Raw genomic sequence first — 17,183 nt, forward strand, 5'->3', positions numbered from 1 at the left:
TATAATGGTAAGGGGGCACAGTATTGTGCATCATTTGAACTGGAGGCCACTAATGTGGCACCATATGAACTGCAGGGAACTGTAATGTGTCATAATCTAATCTGCTCTTTGTAATATGAAGGGCACTATAATGTTACATTATAAGAACTGGAGCACTTTAATATGGAACAATATGAAATGGAGGCACTGTACATTATGAACTGGGAATACTGTATGCCATAATGTGAATTTGTTATACTGTGTGGCATAATATGTACTGTCAGCCCTTCAATGTGACATAATGTAAACTAGGGAACTACGATGGTTCATAAATAAAACTGGGGAAGTACTATGGGGCATAATATTAACTAGGGCACTACTATGCTTCTTAAAATGAACTAGGGCACTATTATGGGGCATAAAATGAATACATTTTGTGGAGGTGTCTCTCAAGAAGCATTGGGATAGGGGACTCTTCAATATGTTGCTATGGGGCACACAAAGTCATGGTTACATCTCTGGATGAAACCCATACAAACAATAAGGTTTGCTTCTATATAGTATCATGTTACAGTATGTAGGCATGGGTGGGCTAGTGAAAGCGAAATGTAAAACTATTTGTTCCCACATAATTTCTGGCGGCAATGAAGGGCAGCACAAATGGTGTAATGGTTGGCATTACTGCCTCACAGCACTGAGGTCATGGGTTCGATTCCCGCCATGGCCTAAGCTATGTAGAGTTTGTATATTCTCCCTGTGCTTGCGTGGATTTTCTCTGGGTACTCCGGTTTCCTCCCACAATCTAAAAATATACTGTTAGGTTAATTGATTCCCAACAAAGAATTATCTCTAGTGTGTTAGTGTGTTAGTGTGTGTGTGTGTGTGTGTGTGTACATAGGCAGACTAGATGGCCCAAGTGGTTCTTATCTGCCATCAAATTCTATGTTTCTATCTGGAAAGTTGAAAAAATAATAATTTGCAGGAAAAAAAAAATCTTGTCTCAAAAACGTTTTCATCCAAGATTTTAATTTTCTTAGTGGTATTTTATTCATTGGTGATATTGGGTTATTGACAAAATAATTTTTCTCATTTAGGAAGTTTTTGTTTTTTATTAGAATTCGTCAATCTTATAACTCTCATAACATAAAAGATATTATTTGTTACTAGTGACACAACCCCCAATGTAAGGAGAACTTACGTATATGCACTCCCTCACCTAGTTAACAATGAGGACACTTGTATGAATGAATAATAAATACTGTACATAAGGAAATGATGTAACCCTTACTGTAAATGTAGTAGCATTAACATTACCAAGAGTTTCCAAACCATACAAAAGCATATGGCTAGAGGTAGAGCACTTTGCAAAGGTTACAAAACTCAGAGGTGACTTCAAATATCTGTAGTAAATAGAAGTGCCGGTACATTCTTTCTTATAATACACAGCTTCTCATTTTTAGTTTTTTTTACCTCTTATCACATAGACCCACGGTGACCTAAACTAACAGGTAGACTCACATTTACACACACAGACCCCGACGCTGGCAGAGGACCTCCCCGTCTTTTCCTCTTTCTTTTTATGCTGCTCTGATGGGACAAATCTGAAGTTGCTGCCACATTACCTGAGCATCATCTGGGCCTGAAGACACAGCCTATGATACTTTGTTCACACAGTCACCATGGTACATTGTTCTTTCTGCGCAGATTGCATCCCAAGGTTTGGCATCACCTGTGGCCATGACCACACTGTGGGGGAAGACGTTCAACTGATACCTCACTTTGTAAAAAGATCCTTGAAGTATCTTTAGAGAGTAACAGGAATTCAATGCTGTAATTGTGCTTCATAATATACAAGTGCTGTAGAAATAAAGGTTGTTAATAATAATAATAATAATAATAATAATAACCGCCACATTCTGACCTGAGAATGTTCCGATTACAATGGGCCTGGGCATATGTGAATTGTCACTACAGGTTATGGAAGGGTTTATGAATAGTTACCTGTGGAGCAGGTCACTGAACACTGGTTTCAAGCGGATTGAAGCCCGTTCAAACCCCAGGCTGAACCCGGATTATTGCCAGTAAAGCGTTGCAGAATTTGTGTGTACTATATAAATAACTGGTAATAAATACATTTAGCAGAAAAGCATCAACAAGTGCGATATTGCAGGCCATGCTCAATCTGCAATAGCTGCATTCATAGCAAAACAGATATTGATTTTACAAATGATTCTGCCTACAACTATATGAAACTACTGGTGGCATTGATGAAAAAGACAGGATGTAGTCAATAATACCCCTTCCACACAGAACAAATAACCCAGTATTGAACCTGTATATAGGAGGATCGGCGAGGGTCGCTGTGCGGTGAGAAAGGGGTCACTGACAAATTTCCGGGTCGCCTGACCCGGTAATTCTACCCGTGAATATGAAGGGTTATTCCCGGGTCAGGTGCAGTGTGAACGGGTTGCCGGGTCAATGCAACCCAGGACCCGTTTACAGCATGGGCGGCGTGGAGATAATCTCATCTCCCAGCACCGCCTCTATACCCGCCACCAATGCAAGCTCCATCCCCGATGGCAACTCGACCCGGTATAATGCCTGGTCAGGAAGCCAGTCTGAAAGGGTCCAATGCCTGGTCGCACCCAGGAAGGACCCGTTTCCAATTCCCGGGTGCATCCCGGCATTGCGATGTGGAAGTGGTATAAGATGACTTGTATTGAGGAGTTAATCAGAGAAATCAGTTGAGAACAGCTCTATAATACTGCTTGTATTGCTATTACATAGATACAACAGTCACTCATTAATGTTTTGTCTCTCTAGTTCACCAATAAAAACCTAAAAATAATAATAATAATGACGATAGTGATACTGTACTAGCTCTGTCACCACAGATTGATAAAGATTACATGTGAAAAGAACATCAGTAGTTGACTGCTGAAAAGACATGACTGAAATCTAGGCAATTTTGTCACTCAAGAGAAGCAGAATGGCATTTTAATGGATTCATTCTGACTTTTAAAAGCAAGACCACATGGATATGTATGAAGCCACTTAACTTTAGGAGGGTCTGTGAGATTAACCAGGCCTAAAGAGCATTCATTGAAGTAGCCCAAGGGAAACAATTAAAAATACTCTTATACTAAACAGGAAGAAGAATGTTTTATTTCATCAATAGGTACGTATACTTATATACCTGCAAGGGTCCGTCTGCAATTAACATTACAAAAATGGAAAGCGTTCACTTAATGACGTGCAACAGACGGCAGATCACAAGCATCTCAGCTAGAACACATTAGATATCCCTCTCCTGCAGCAGGAAATTATGCACAGAGTAACAATAGAGTATTTGTAGCTGTAAGGGAAGACAATCCTTTAGCCTAAACCTTCAAATTATTTTAGGGTTTGTACTGATGTTATTTAAAGACCTTTGTATTTACTAAAGTGAGCATCATTTCTATAACTGTTGAGAATACATGAAAAAGCCTGAACTAGATCATGCCACATTTGAGATATTTAAAATTAAATAGATATAAAAATTATACATTTAGTTTAATAGTAATATAATTTTTTTTAATTTCAGTTTATTTTGGACTAACAGAATATGATTTTTATTGATTTATTGCATATTTACTCTCACAAAATATAAAAGTTTGAAACTAAAAACCCACCATAAACAACAAGAAGCAAAAACCATCACAACTACAGTAAAGTCACGTAGCCCAATAGTGGATTTATAATATTGGGGTATTTTGTGGTATTTTTGTATTAAAGTTTTTACAGTTGTAAATGATGACTGACTGGACTTAGTACCAGCCTGTCTTTTACAGCATATCATGTTTATATAATAAGAAAGCCATTCACGCACAAACAGCGACACATAGATCTGGTTTGTACTTTCCGCCTGTAAAAGCTTCTTAAATCAGTTGTATCTATGTACAATTTAAGTGACCAAATCTTCCCACCTGTAACTTGAGTCCATTATTTACTACTGCCCTACTTCTTTTTTTTTAGTAAGGCATAAAGAACAGTGTCATGTCCCAGGAGCTTGGCACAAGAGAAAAAAAAAAAAAGGGATACACAATAAAAGTTTTGATTACGATTTCAGATATATAACATTTATCAGCAACAAATTCACTTTCAAGCTCAACATCATTAACGGTTAACATACCATGAAAAACCAATGGATCACTGTAGCTGTTTGCTGGGCTCATCAACACTACAGAGATTTTAAATTATGTTATTTCTGGGGCGAAGGAAATGTCAGTGCACTCCAGGAAACAACAAATTACAGCTGTAAATTGCTCATATGCACTGATTTAACAGAAGAACATGTTAAATTCAATACAAATGCAGAAAATGTTAAACATATTCATGAATATCTGAGATCCGCTTTTTATAATGATCAAGTTGATGCCATTTTTTGACTCTTTGCTGATGCTAATAAAGTAAATAATTAATTTAAATGTCTAATATAAAAGTTTAATTATAGTAAGTGTATTAAGGAAACCAGAGAATTCCAGCCAGTGTGTCGTTACACATAATTGTGTTGAGGTGTCCCGGTATTTTGGAAGGATATGCTGGGAATATTATGAGGGAGAGAGGAAGTGTCAACGCAATGATCTCTGAATTATAATTCTATAGAATGATTACATATTCATTGATGGGTCATGAAGGTGGTAATTAATGGCAGATTGTTTTAGATGGTCAGTGTAAACCACTGAATTGATGGTAGCAACAGTTATTTGCAATGTGACAAAGGACTTACGAGGCAGGGTATTATAAAAAAACATGAAATAAAAAACTACAATATGAAACTTTTTTTAATGAATGATACAGAAATTCTAATTGAATTTGATAAAAAAATTCTGTATTCTGATTAGAATATTTATTATTCCTATTCCAGTAACTGAAATGTTTTTTGCTTTCTTTTTAGGAGAAAGGATGATGTCACGCACAAGGTAATGCCACAATCCCCTTATCCAGCTCGAAAAGGGGAGCAGCTTCCATAATTGTTGAAACACAGCAGTGTTGAGCACTCCTCCTATTACCCGAGAGCAATCGAGCTCATAAAATGTAGCATTCAGCATCTTCAATCACTTCTGTGACGGTAAACAACTTTTTCACAACTCTTTCTTCTGATTCTTTCCAGCAAAGTTTCTAGAACATTTTTGTAGTAATGTTGATACACTGTTGCACCTTCTGGAACCTAGTCTGCCAAAATAACACCTTCGATACCAAAGACATTTTTTAACATGGCTTTGAATTTTAATTTGCTATCACGTGTTTTTTTGATTCTGGAAGATCCATGTTTCATCACAGATAATAACTTTATTATAGCTAAAAATTTTTAATTTGTTCCAAAATGTCCGTACAAATACGCTTTTGATTTTCCTACTACTTGGCAGTGAGAAGCATTGGAACCATCTTAATACAAACTTTTGTCATGTTAAGATCTTGATGCAAACCTTGCCTAATAGTTTTTTGTTGATGTTTACCATTTCTGCTATCACTCAGATTCTGACTCGACGGTCAATTCAAACAATTTAAAAAAAAATAAAAAAAAATGTATCAAGCATTTCCATTTCTTTTTGATGTGCAAGGCCTTCCTGGATGTTCATCATCTTCAACATCCTCATGACAGTCACCAAATCTATTGTGCCACTCAAACACACGTGTACGCACTAGCAGATTTCCCACTAGCCACGCGAGGCACTTGCCTAGGGGCAAGCACACCAGGCTGCGGCTGATTTTTTTTTTTTTTTGTCAGTACGATTTTTTTTTCATTTTATTTCGCAACTGATGGGAGTGGGACAATGGGCAGCAAATTGTGGTAGTGGGGTGGGTAGGGGCAGCTTTGGTGGTCTCAAGGCATTCAGACTGGCTCCAAAATTAAGTTGGCAGTGACGTGAGGGAGGTGGGGGCAATAATGTGCCTAGGGGCAGCCTGACCCCTAAATCTGCCCCTGCGTGTACGTGACATATCTGCCCCGTAAGCCTAGTTTAGCATATGGAAATATTCAGTGGCCATTTTGATCAATTTACCTAAAAAAAAAAAATTAAGTTAACACGTTGCATTACTAAGCATTTTTACATCACACAGGAAAAACACAACTTCTTCGAACACTGTGTGACAGCAAACTATCTGTACAAGAGGGGTGAAACTTGTAAACCCATTTTGGGATAGTCAAAGGTCAACGTTCCCCCACTCCCTTTTAACTCACGCAGTATAGTTTATTTTATAGAACAGTCTCGATATTTTATAGCCACACCTTGTATCAGGTAACGAAGCATCATACGTTTTTATGTTTATAGGCACAGCCTCTCCAAACTAATTATGAAAAACAAATGGACCTAAATTCTGTTTTCTTCAGGTCTCACACTGTAGTCTAACAGGCTTTTATCTACTAGTTTCAGCTACTCTTCAAGAAAGAATCACTACAGAATTCTTCATGTCGCCATAGTATTGGGTGGGAAGTCAAACATAATATTATCCCCTTAATTGTTTCAACTTTATATATTTTTTAAGTAATTCATAATGTTGAGAGACTTCTCACAACCAAACCAAGAAGCATAAGCATAGAAAAAAAAGTCAGAATTATATATACACTTTACACACACAAAAATATCAATGTATTCCCTTGAATAATAAATGGTGATAGCAATATATTAATCAAATTATGCACTTTAATCAATTAAATAAGGCAATAGTCCTGCATAATGATAGGATACAGCACATTCTGTATGACTAGGTGTTTATATGCCATGAAATAAAGGCATGGATTGATCCCAATAAATCAGTCATGAAAAGGACCTTTATTTAAAAGCCTCTATGGTTGTGCTAAGCAGTGGCCAAGTCTGTTGTTACCATGTAGAATGGAGTAACCTCATGTGTTCTTGAATCACTTAGGCAAATGTTCTTGTTTCTGTCCTGCTTAGATAGCTTCTAAACTGTAATCTAAATCATGTCCTGAATGCCCAGATTGCATAAATAAATAATGCAACCCATCAAATGAGAAAGGGATTGATCAGGCTGTGTATTTGCTCTTCAAAACCATTCAGTGCACTCTCTTCGCATAGTCTTTCCATTTGAAACATTTCACAACTAAAAAAAGAAAAATATTGATCCGTATAATGACAATTTAAAAGGAAACACCACCTCAACCTCTTGCAATCATTTAGATATCATTAAGCTTTCTCCTGCCAGGATCCCTATATGTCTATAGTAGAATGGTAAAAATGATGTACAGGTTGAGTATCCCATATCCAAATATTCCGAAATACGGAATATTCCGAAATACGGACTTTTTTGAGTGAGAGTGAGATAGTGAAACCTTTGTTTTTTAATGGCTCAATGTAACCAAACTTTGTTTAATACACAAAGTTATTAAAAATATTGTATTAAATGACCTTCAGGCTGTGTGTATAAGGTGTATATGAAACATAAATGATTTGTGTGAATGTATACACACTTTGTTTAATGCACAAAGTTATAAAACATATTGGCTAAAATTACCTTCAGGCTGTGTGTATAAGGTGTATATGTAACATAAATGAATTCTGTGCTTAGATTTAGGTCCCATCACCATGATATCTCATTATTGTATGCAATTATTCCAAAATACGGAAAAATCTGATATCCAAAATACCTCTGGTCCCACGCATTTTGGATAAGGGATACTCAACCTGTACTACTAGATCCTAATGAAAGCAGCCATATTGCAGGCAATGCCAACTAACAAAACAGCGCAGTGGAGAATGTGTCAGTGACTACAAACCCATAGTTAAAGCCCAATTTAAATGACCCAATAGCTACGGACAAAAATAATGTATACTCAGGCTTAGGGGATATAAGTTCTGCTACAAAACACTGAAAGGTCACACATACAGTCTTGTTAGTTACTTTAATACAACTAAAATGTTCTAAATAAATGAATTGAGATGTTCTGAGTACACAACCACATTTTTGGGATTTCCTTTAGAGCAGCATAATCCATCAATGCTACTACAATGTGAAAACCCAATGAAAGGTAATAAATATGCATCATCATCATTTATTTGTAAGGCGTCACAAAGTTCCGCTTGCCGACCAGTCGTAGTTACAAATCATATACAATGCAATTGCACATAAATAGAGAACAAGTACAGATGAGGCTGATAAAGGAGGGTGCACGGACGTTAGATAGAGGCTGGAGGCAATCCTCCGCATGACAGTTAGCAGTCATAGGTTACAACTCCCAATTTATCTTTATATATGCAACATGAAGTATCTGAGGTATCATTACTGATACAAGTTAAAACTTGAAACCATATCTTGCAACCTAACATACAATTTGGAACTCACACAGAACTGCATCTGACAGTCACTTGACCATAAAAATGGCTCAATGAAAGAAAGCTGACAGCATCCTCAAAGACCATATATTATAGTTACTATACCGTCCAGTACTAATAAAGAGCCATCATTTTTATCACAGCTGTACAACGTGGAAGAGGTACAAAGAAACGACATCACTCTATATACTAATACTATATATGTGTTTGTGTGTATATATATATATATATATATATATATACACTGTGTCCATTAACAAATACATTCAGTTTATTTTCATGTTTTCTTTAAATAGGGTATAGAGGGTACTGTATTTTTGTACACTTTTCTTTATGTATTCCAATGCGGGATGGGACGGCCGCGTAGCATAATTTGTTTCCTTGACGACACCTGCACGGCCCCTCATGACGCGCAAGGAAGGTACAGCACCAGGAGACGGGAAACACAGGTCTCCACCGGCGTGTCACGTTGGCGGGCTTCTCACTGGTATTTAAGGTATGTTTCTTTTTTTCATTACTGTTTGCTCACTTGGACAAAGAGGCGTTGTGGCCCCGAAATGTTGGTGTCTGATATGATGTTTTTTTAATACACCTTTGACTCATTCAAGTTCTCTGAGTGCCGCTGCTTTTGTACTAAATATATATATATATGTATATATATAGTACAAAAGCAGTTTGATATATATAGTATCAAACATCATATGGACACCTTTTCTAATTCAAATGAATGAGATATATATATATATATATACACACACACACACACACACACACTATATATTAACCAATAAAAAATGGATGCAAACCCTGTAAAGAATTAATTGTAGGGAAAGCAAGTTCTCTCATTCCTTTTGATCTGCTTCAGAACGTTCACTTTGTTTAGCATGGCATTATTTGCATACCAGTTAGAAGTTAGCACTATACTTCCCTTCCTTTGAAATTGGCTCTTCTAATGGGATACGTTCAGCATCCCGGCGATTGGGACGCCGGCAGTCATGTGATCGACGCCAGAATCCCGACCCCAAATCAGAAAGAAAAGCTCTATTTTACACAGTGCCTATCTGGTAATATAAATGTACTGGCTGCTTGTTGCCGCCCATACATCCAGTCTGTTTATTTGTGCAAGAAAAACTTCATTTTTGTAATTCTCCAAATTAATTTAAGAATAAATTAACAGTTGTGCCCTCACAGCAAAGAGCAGTTAAAGGCTTTCATGTTTTAATGTTGTAGATTTGAAGCCACTAAACTGATATTCTACAAATGTAAAAGTTAAACTACATCCGTTCAATGAAGCGATATCATCCTATGATAATGGTCCATACTCGCATGGTTGCATGGGATAATATTCAGTAACTTCTGTCAATAACCAGTTTTTTTTTAAATCACCTTAAAAATCTGATCGAAAAACTTAAAGCAATGTACAGTACAGTGCTCATTAAATAAAAGCGGCTCATTTTGTTCTTAAGCTACAGCGGTTTGTTGCACCACTCTTGTGTCTGTAGTTGAAGAGGCTTGGAGTCCTTGCAAATATGACTTTAAATCTTCTTAATACCTCCTAAACTCCCTTAAAAATAATGAGACAAGTTCTTTATATCTGCAGCCAAATATCTCCATTACATGATTGCCATGAAGTCTGAGAACGCATACCTAAAATAACACCCTACATACAGTAAGCCATTAAAACTTTACCAACTGGTTAAACAAAGACAACATTGTCCAGATCATTGTATGAATGCTTAGTGCTCTTACTTTCCAATATACACCATGCAGACATGCAGGATGCTTTATAAACAGATATTCATACAATTTCAAAAAATTTAAAATAAAAGACGTAAAGTGACTGGTAAGTTAAACTGTTGGTAAACGAATAGTAAGAATAATATAATGTGCAAAACCAATCACATCATGTGAACAATTATTCATATAATTCAGTGAGCAGGATTGATAAATGGGACAACAAACACCTGCCATAGTAACTGTATCATGAAAAACACCTTCAAGCTAATTTAGTTGCATTAAATGGCTGAGTACCATTGTATCTGACCAATGCACTCTGACAATCCTAATTACAGTCTCAGGATAAGACCATAGCATGATATGACCAGGCTCTATAATGAGGACAATAAAATCAGTTCGATGGTGCAGAATGATTATTAGGACTTTAATGCAGCTAAGCCCCCTGCCCCCCACCAAAAAAAATATATCCAACAAATACTGTACAATATAAAAAAACCACAAAAAAAAAACCCAGTTAAGATTAATTTAGAAAAGCTTACTGGATTCTCAAATAGAAAATCATATGCTCGATTAAAGGAAAAACTAGAATTCGAGAAAAAAAAAAACCCATGTAGGTCGAAGGGGCCGAACAATCAAAATTACTTTTTTCTGATGTTATATATGGCAATAAAACCACCCATTACACAGATCACAGTAAAATGACCTACGCCCAAAGGAGCAGCCATTTTGTTCTAAGCTGTTTAAAACACACATTTAGAGTACAATCAACAAGTGTGTATGATGCTTACCAAAACAAACAAGATAGTGAAGTAGAAGCACATAGATGCCCCAACAAGCTGTAATTCCCAAATAAGGCAAAAACAAAGAGAGTGACAATTATGCTTCTGAAAACGTATCCTGCAATCCGCGGGCTGATTAACCCCTTCCCTGACCATGTGCCTTGCAGCACTCTGCATTGAAGTGGATTCAACTTGTTACTGGAATTCTCTTAAAGGAGGGATGTAAGAGAGTGATAACAACTAAGCCAACACAGATCTAATTATTGTAGCAGAGGAAATGACTTAGACAGGGAGTAAGAAATGGATGTTTTAAACTTTTAATTGCACATCTTTGAGTCTGCTTTGGACCAAAAGCACTTCATTATAGTGCTTTAATCTGTAGTGCTCTGTTGTACTGCTCGGGGCAGCACACCAGCCTCCCTGTAGTTTCTGATTCCTCAGAATACTGACCAACTACAGATGGCACTGGATGGCTGGAGAGGGAGTTAACGTTTTCACTGCCAAAGCCAATTCTGCACAGAGCTAGCAGTTTTATCAACAATACTTCTATATCTAGGGTTCTAGAAGCCAGAACGCAAAACATCAAGGGGAAAAAAAAAAGAGGCGGATCTGCGTTGAACATATCTATTATAAGCCTTTAAAATCTCAAATATAAACAATTCCAGTATAAGAATATATACTAGACCTTTACGATCTAGAGAGTTTGGGGCCCCAACAAAGTACGGTTAGGGGGATAGTTACTCTCCCTCAAGAAAAGTATTAAGCTTTACCATTCACCGATGCTTTGATCTATTTAGACTACAACAGATTATGCATTTTTTGTGAATACCCAGATATATATATATATATATATATATATATATATATATATATATATATATATAAAATGAAAATGAAGACTATTTAGCTAAATATTTGTAAATTGTTGTTCTGAACTTGTTTGCAGATGTCCTATGAACTCAAACAATGTTTCTAATATTCAAAATGTTTGAATCCAGGGCATAATACTAGCAAAAAAGGAAAGGCATTTTAAACAAATACATTTAATAATCAATCACAAAGCATCGCTGATCTTGTTTTATAATATATGCAATCAAATCAACAGAAATGTTGAAAAAGAGTTTGTTTTAAATAGTGTAATACTGTTCATAACCGCAAAGTGCTTTTTAAGTTAGCCCCATTATATCAGAGTTGAGGTGCCTAAAATAAATCAACTTTATACTCGTCAAAAAGCTCATGGAGTGATATATTATCCTGGTCTGTCATGTACATTATGCAACAACCACTAAATCACTTAAAGAACTAAAACTTCAGAAAGTATCAGGTATTGTAAGAGCAGAAAAACTGGCACATGTCTGAGATGCACAAACAAAAAAGCCCAAAGGATCACATGTGTGGAAATCAAAACAATAGCTAATCAGAATAATGGGGAGCAGGGGGGGGGAAGCGGGTGGTGATTTAATAGATCCCTCTCCGACCGCCATTTCTGAGGCCCCTTACAAGAAAGAAATCACCTTACAAACATGTATGATCCAAACATATGCCACATGCAATTATTTGGTATATAAACTCATTATACACAGGTATAGTGCAAAATAAAAATCCCTAAAAGCATTAAACAAGGGTGTATAAAACAATCACAGTGAAAGACCTCAACTAAGAATTCTCTACCAAAGCTACTAAACTTTGTTTGTACACCATCACATAACAATTGCCACCAAAATAAAGAAAATGTGGGTATTACAAAAAGCTACAGTAGTACTACTTACAATAATGAATGTATGATAACACATTACATAACATATACAATCTATAAAGACTATTGTGGAAGGGTGAAAATATTAATGAAATAAACAAAATGAATATATTCTAATAATAATATATTATTATTATTATTTATTATTATTATTCAAATCTTACCTTTTCATCAAACTCTTCACTGCGTTGTCTTTTTCGCCTGGTGGATCTCCTACTCCTCTGGTTAAATTGAGTCCACTTTAAAACCTGGATTGGAAATTCCAGAGTTAGTTTAGGGAGACACTCTACTTGTGTGCAGATGGCCCATGTGCGTAAGGAACTATAAACAGACGCTACACACACATTTTTCCATTGCTTCACTGAGTGGAAAAAAAACCCCTCTTATCCTCTTCAGTCTGAAATTACATTCCTAAAATATGCATACTTCATATACTTGATAAGTGAGAGAATGAAGTCTTCTTATCTGTTAAGAAAGCTACTCTGAATGGGGGTGAAATCATTTCAGGAAAGTTAGCATTCTACAAGTGCAATAGGGTTGTGAAATCATCCCACAAGCACATACTGTATGAAGTCACAATACAAATAAGGATTACAATAAACTAAAGGGGCCTTTCAGTCTTATCCTTGTACCTCTGTGCTGTAAGGTAAAAGCAAGTAACAGCCTTACTAATATCTCAAGGGAAGATACAGCTGCTAGTGTAGATTTGTGTTCTTGTTCCAGTGTCAAACCAGGACCACTGATACAGCCAACATGTTACATTACTGAATAGGTCCTGTGTCCTTGAAGGGTTAATACAATTTGATGCAAAATACATATAATACAGGTCCTGCAATTACATGATACTGTGGAAACTATTACTGTAGTGTATTTCTAGTGTGAGGACTGGAGCAGGACTAGAAGCTCAGAGGAAGTTACCTGCATTTCAGAAGACAAAGGATGTATCTCCACTGATCCTAGTACGGTGTCTACACGTATATTTCCTTTCTGCATTTATTAACATCCTCTGGATAAGGCTGACCATTTTGTGTCATAGTATACTTACTTAACACATACTACACTTTAGCTGTGATTACTAACATCAAAGTTCTCACTTCATCTAGTTTCATAACCTTACAAACGTGATCAATACAAAGTACCATACACTTCAGTGTAATTTGTCCTTCCAGTAAGCATCACTGTTAGGCTACAGCAGACTTTACAATTGTGCTGAAGCCAAGTTATTACCATCAGAAGTTCCGTAGCTCAGTGAAGCAGAGCTTGCCCTGTATTGTTGCAGCACTATGTACAGCAACAGGTACAGGACAAAGAACACAAGCACAGAGGGTAATGGACATCCACTTGTTGTTCTTACCTCTTCTTTGACTTGCTGAGTTAGTTGATTTCCTTCCCAAGTCTGGCTCTCCTCCAGCAAGGGCTACAGAAGGAGAAATAAGTAAATAAGAGTTTCTTATGGATTCAACCTTTTCATCATGAAGACAGGCAATCTGCACCACAAACATAATGAAGACTGTGTTCTAGTAGTGATCTCGTACATAGGGATCTTTTCTCAGCAGTAGCCTTAGCTGTCAGATCTGCCCTGCTAGCTGCCATACTGCTGGGGGGCTCAGTCTGCATCCCAGTGCTGGTAAGGGAGATGCGGCAAGGATCCCTCAGCTGCCTGTCTGCAGGGAAGAGAATGGTGAGTGTACAAACGTGTCTTGTTAGGAAATGAAACACCTCCAGCTTGTGCTCTGTCTGCTGGGGAGGAGCCTACCCACTACTACAGTGGGCTGGAGGTATAGGCTTTCCCGACAATATTTGTTCAGTGTCAGCCTTAAATACTTTGCTTGCATGATTGCGCTCACACATTCAAAGTTTGTTGTTTTTTTTCTCTTTCTTTTCTTTTTACTCCCTTTTCTCACTACAGGATTAATTATGGTATGCGAAGGCCAGCGATAATAAGGCTATGAGAATATTTTGTCACTGAGGGGTCTATTCATGTAAGAATGCGATGTTTATGTTTAACTTATCACTAAACATCGCATTCTTATTTCAGGGTTTTTTTCAGATTTCTAACGCAATTCATTAATACTTACCTGTTCCCTGATGCGATGCGGTATCCGGCTGTTCCGCGATCCCGGCTTCCCCAGTCTTCTCTCTTCATACCGCGGCTGGGGTCTTCTGCACATGCACAGTGTGTCTCCCCCCCCTTCCCCCTGCCTCCAGGTGTCATCTGCGCATGCGCTGGGGAAACGAGACCTCCAGCGGCGGGCAAGGGCAGCAAGGAGGAGGTGACCCGGCATATGCAAATGCATATGCCCTGGGCTCCTCTGATTGGCTCTTGTCACGGAAGGGGGCGGGGAGAAGGCAGGAGATGGACGTCTTCACTGCTCTTCTCCTGTACAAGCCTCCCCATCGCCTGTCTGAGATGGCGATGGGGTTTTGCGAAGGGTAACGGAAAGCTGGGCTTTCCGTTCCTACATGAATTGCAGTCACCATACAAACGTATGGTGATGCGATTCAGCCACAGAGCAGGGGTGCCGCTCCACGGTAACCCGCTCTGTGAATTGCGGTAAGCAGAGAAAAGCCCTGTTTACCGCAAAACAGGGCCTTTCTCTGCTGCATGAATAGACCCCTGAATCTGAAATACATCTGATCTTAAATACTTCATTCATAATAATAAATAAATAAATAAATATAATAATAATACATAGGCAAATATTGAAACTAATTCCCCTGAGAATCTTACAAAACAGTTTATGCATTATTTAGTGCCCCCACAGCTTAACAAATGCCAAACATTTAGGAGTGTAATGCAAACTAAGGGAGTCACGATTATTCACAATGGGGACTGCAGTCTGGACCAATTTAACAAACTCCAAAAAGTTGTCTATATAAAGTATACAGATAGCAGTCATGTGGTGACAAAATGGATCCAAGAAGCATTAATTTGTAACTACATAAGTGTTTTTCCTCAGTGCTGTCTAGTGGGCACAAGATGAATGGAGCCTACAATTCAAAATTGTATTTATTTTATTAATGGTTATTGTACAGTGCACACATATTAGGCTGTGGTTTACACGGATTATTTTAGCTATTAGCATTAGTCACTGCTCCATTAGAGCTTACATGCACATTAAGGTAACATGTTTTCTCATACAAGGGGAACATATATAAAGTCTACGCATATGGTTGGATTCACACCCATGACCTCAGGACTATTAGGCATGAAAGGTAATCAGTGTGCCACTGAGCTTCTATGTGGGCAGTAGCGGATCTTGTCAAAGGCAAGCAGGATTTTTGCCCGGGGCGCCGTTCTCCCAAGGGCGCCGCCGCCGTGGCAAGATACGCTACTGGTGCCGATGCCGTGCACGATGCACACCGTACGGCATTGTGGGAGCGGCCACAGGCGCTAGAGGTCATAATTGACAGGGGGGGTAACTGTGACCACACCCCTTCCCCATGAAGCCACGCCCCTATTTTAAGTTGTGCGCCTACGGCGCGTACCAACCCTTTTTTACAAGGTATGGAACCGCCCCTGCATGTGAGTAAACAACTTTATGTTACTATCATTCTATATATTAGTACATTGCATTACAAATAAAGCCAGTTATTGTGACAATCCCATGACAGAATAAAATGTGTGTATTAATATAGGGGCTAATTCAGACCTGATCGAAAACGCACAGCAGCGATCAGGTCTGAACTGCGCTGGCGCCGCAGTGCGTCAGTGCATGCCAGACAGCCGACGGCTGTCTTAGCCCTGCGATCGCCTCTGCCTGATTGACAGGCAGTTGCGGTCGCTGGGAGGGAGGGGGCGGTCTGGTGGCGTATGGCCGCCATTTAGGGGGCACGGTCCGGGCAACGCAGGCGTACCCGTACCGTTGGAGGGGGGCGGGCCGCGGCTGTGTGATGTCACACGCAGCCACTGCGACCCTCACAGTGATGAGTGGCTCCCTGCGAGCGCGCAGGAGCTGTGCTGGTAGGGAGCTACTCTTCCAGTACAAAAGCATCGCTGCTGTGCTTTTGTACTTGTGTGTGTGGGGGAGGGGGCTGACATGCGGGGCGGACTAGCCCTGTGCTGGGCGTCCCCACAAGTCTGAAGACTGATCATAGATGTGCTAAATTTAGCACATCTACGATCAAGTCTGAATTAGGCCCATAAATCACTGTGGCAGGTGGTGAAGTAAGTTGCAGCATCAGGGACATAGTAGTAACTTGGCACATGATACAGAGCCTAATTCAAAGTTGTACGATATGCTGATGTTTTCACAACTGAGCGATTATCGACAGACTGCGCACATGCTGCGATCGCATTGTGCATGTGCAAAGGTATCTTTGAGATTGCGTTCTCAATGAGGATTCAGTCGCAAAGTGATTGACAGCAAGTGGCCATTTGGGGGTGGTCACATGGTGTTAGCGAGGAGTGCTTGTAAAAACGCAAGTGTGTAATGGACGATTATGTGGTGTGTATGTGATAGTGGCGTGCGGTGAGGTCAGTCTCTGGTGAGGCACTGCAGCCATAATGTTCGCTGAGTCCTGCCGATGATGCAGAGCAGGGAGGGCAGGATGGGAGCAGTGGTGTGGAGCAGGATGGGAGCAGTGGTGCGGAGCAGG

At 38.7% G+C, this 17,183-nt stretch overlaps 1 protein-coding gene and 1 long non-coding RNA gene across 5 annotated transcripts in view; one reads left to right on the plus strand and one right to left on the minus strand.

Annotated features, from left to right (window-relative positions):
- Nucleotides 1–17,183, minus strand: part of AOPEP (aminopeptidase O (putative)) — a 1,013,974-nt gene that overhangs the window by 117,833 nt on the left and 878,958 nt on the right. For all 4 annotated transcript variants that reach the window (XM_063913752.1, XM_063913753.1, XM_063913756.1 and 1 more), the window contains 2 exons: nt 13,939–14,001; nt 12,749–12,832 (listed from right to left, as the gene is read on the minus strand). In XM_063913752.1, coding sequence (XP_063769822.1) covers nt 12,749–12,832; nt 13,939–14,001 — 147 coding nt within the window. The remainder of the gene's footprint in view (nt 1–12,748; nt 12,833–13,938; nt 14,002–17,183) is intronic.
- LOC134894349 (uncharacterized) overlaps nt 14,065–17,183 on the plus strand; it is a 35,324-nt gene continuing 32,205 nt past the window's right edge. Inside the window, exon 1 of the long non-coding RNA XR_010171779.1 lies at nt 14,065–14,265. This is a non-coding gene — a long non-coding RNA (uncharacterized LOC134894349). The remainder of the gene's footprint in view (nt 14,266–17,183) is intronic.

Source organism: Pseudophryne corroboree, chromosome 1 (genome assembly GCF_028390025.1).
Source record: "Pseudophryne corroboree isolate aPseCor3 chromosome 1, aPseCor3.hap2, whole genome shotgun sequence".
Taxonomy (NCBI): domain Eukaryota; kingdom Metazoa; phylum Chordata; class Amphibia; order Anura; family Myobatrachidae; genus Pseudophryne; species Pseudophryne corroboree.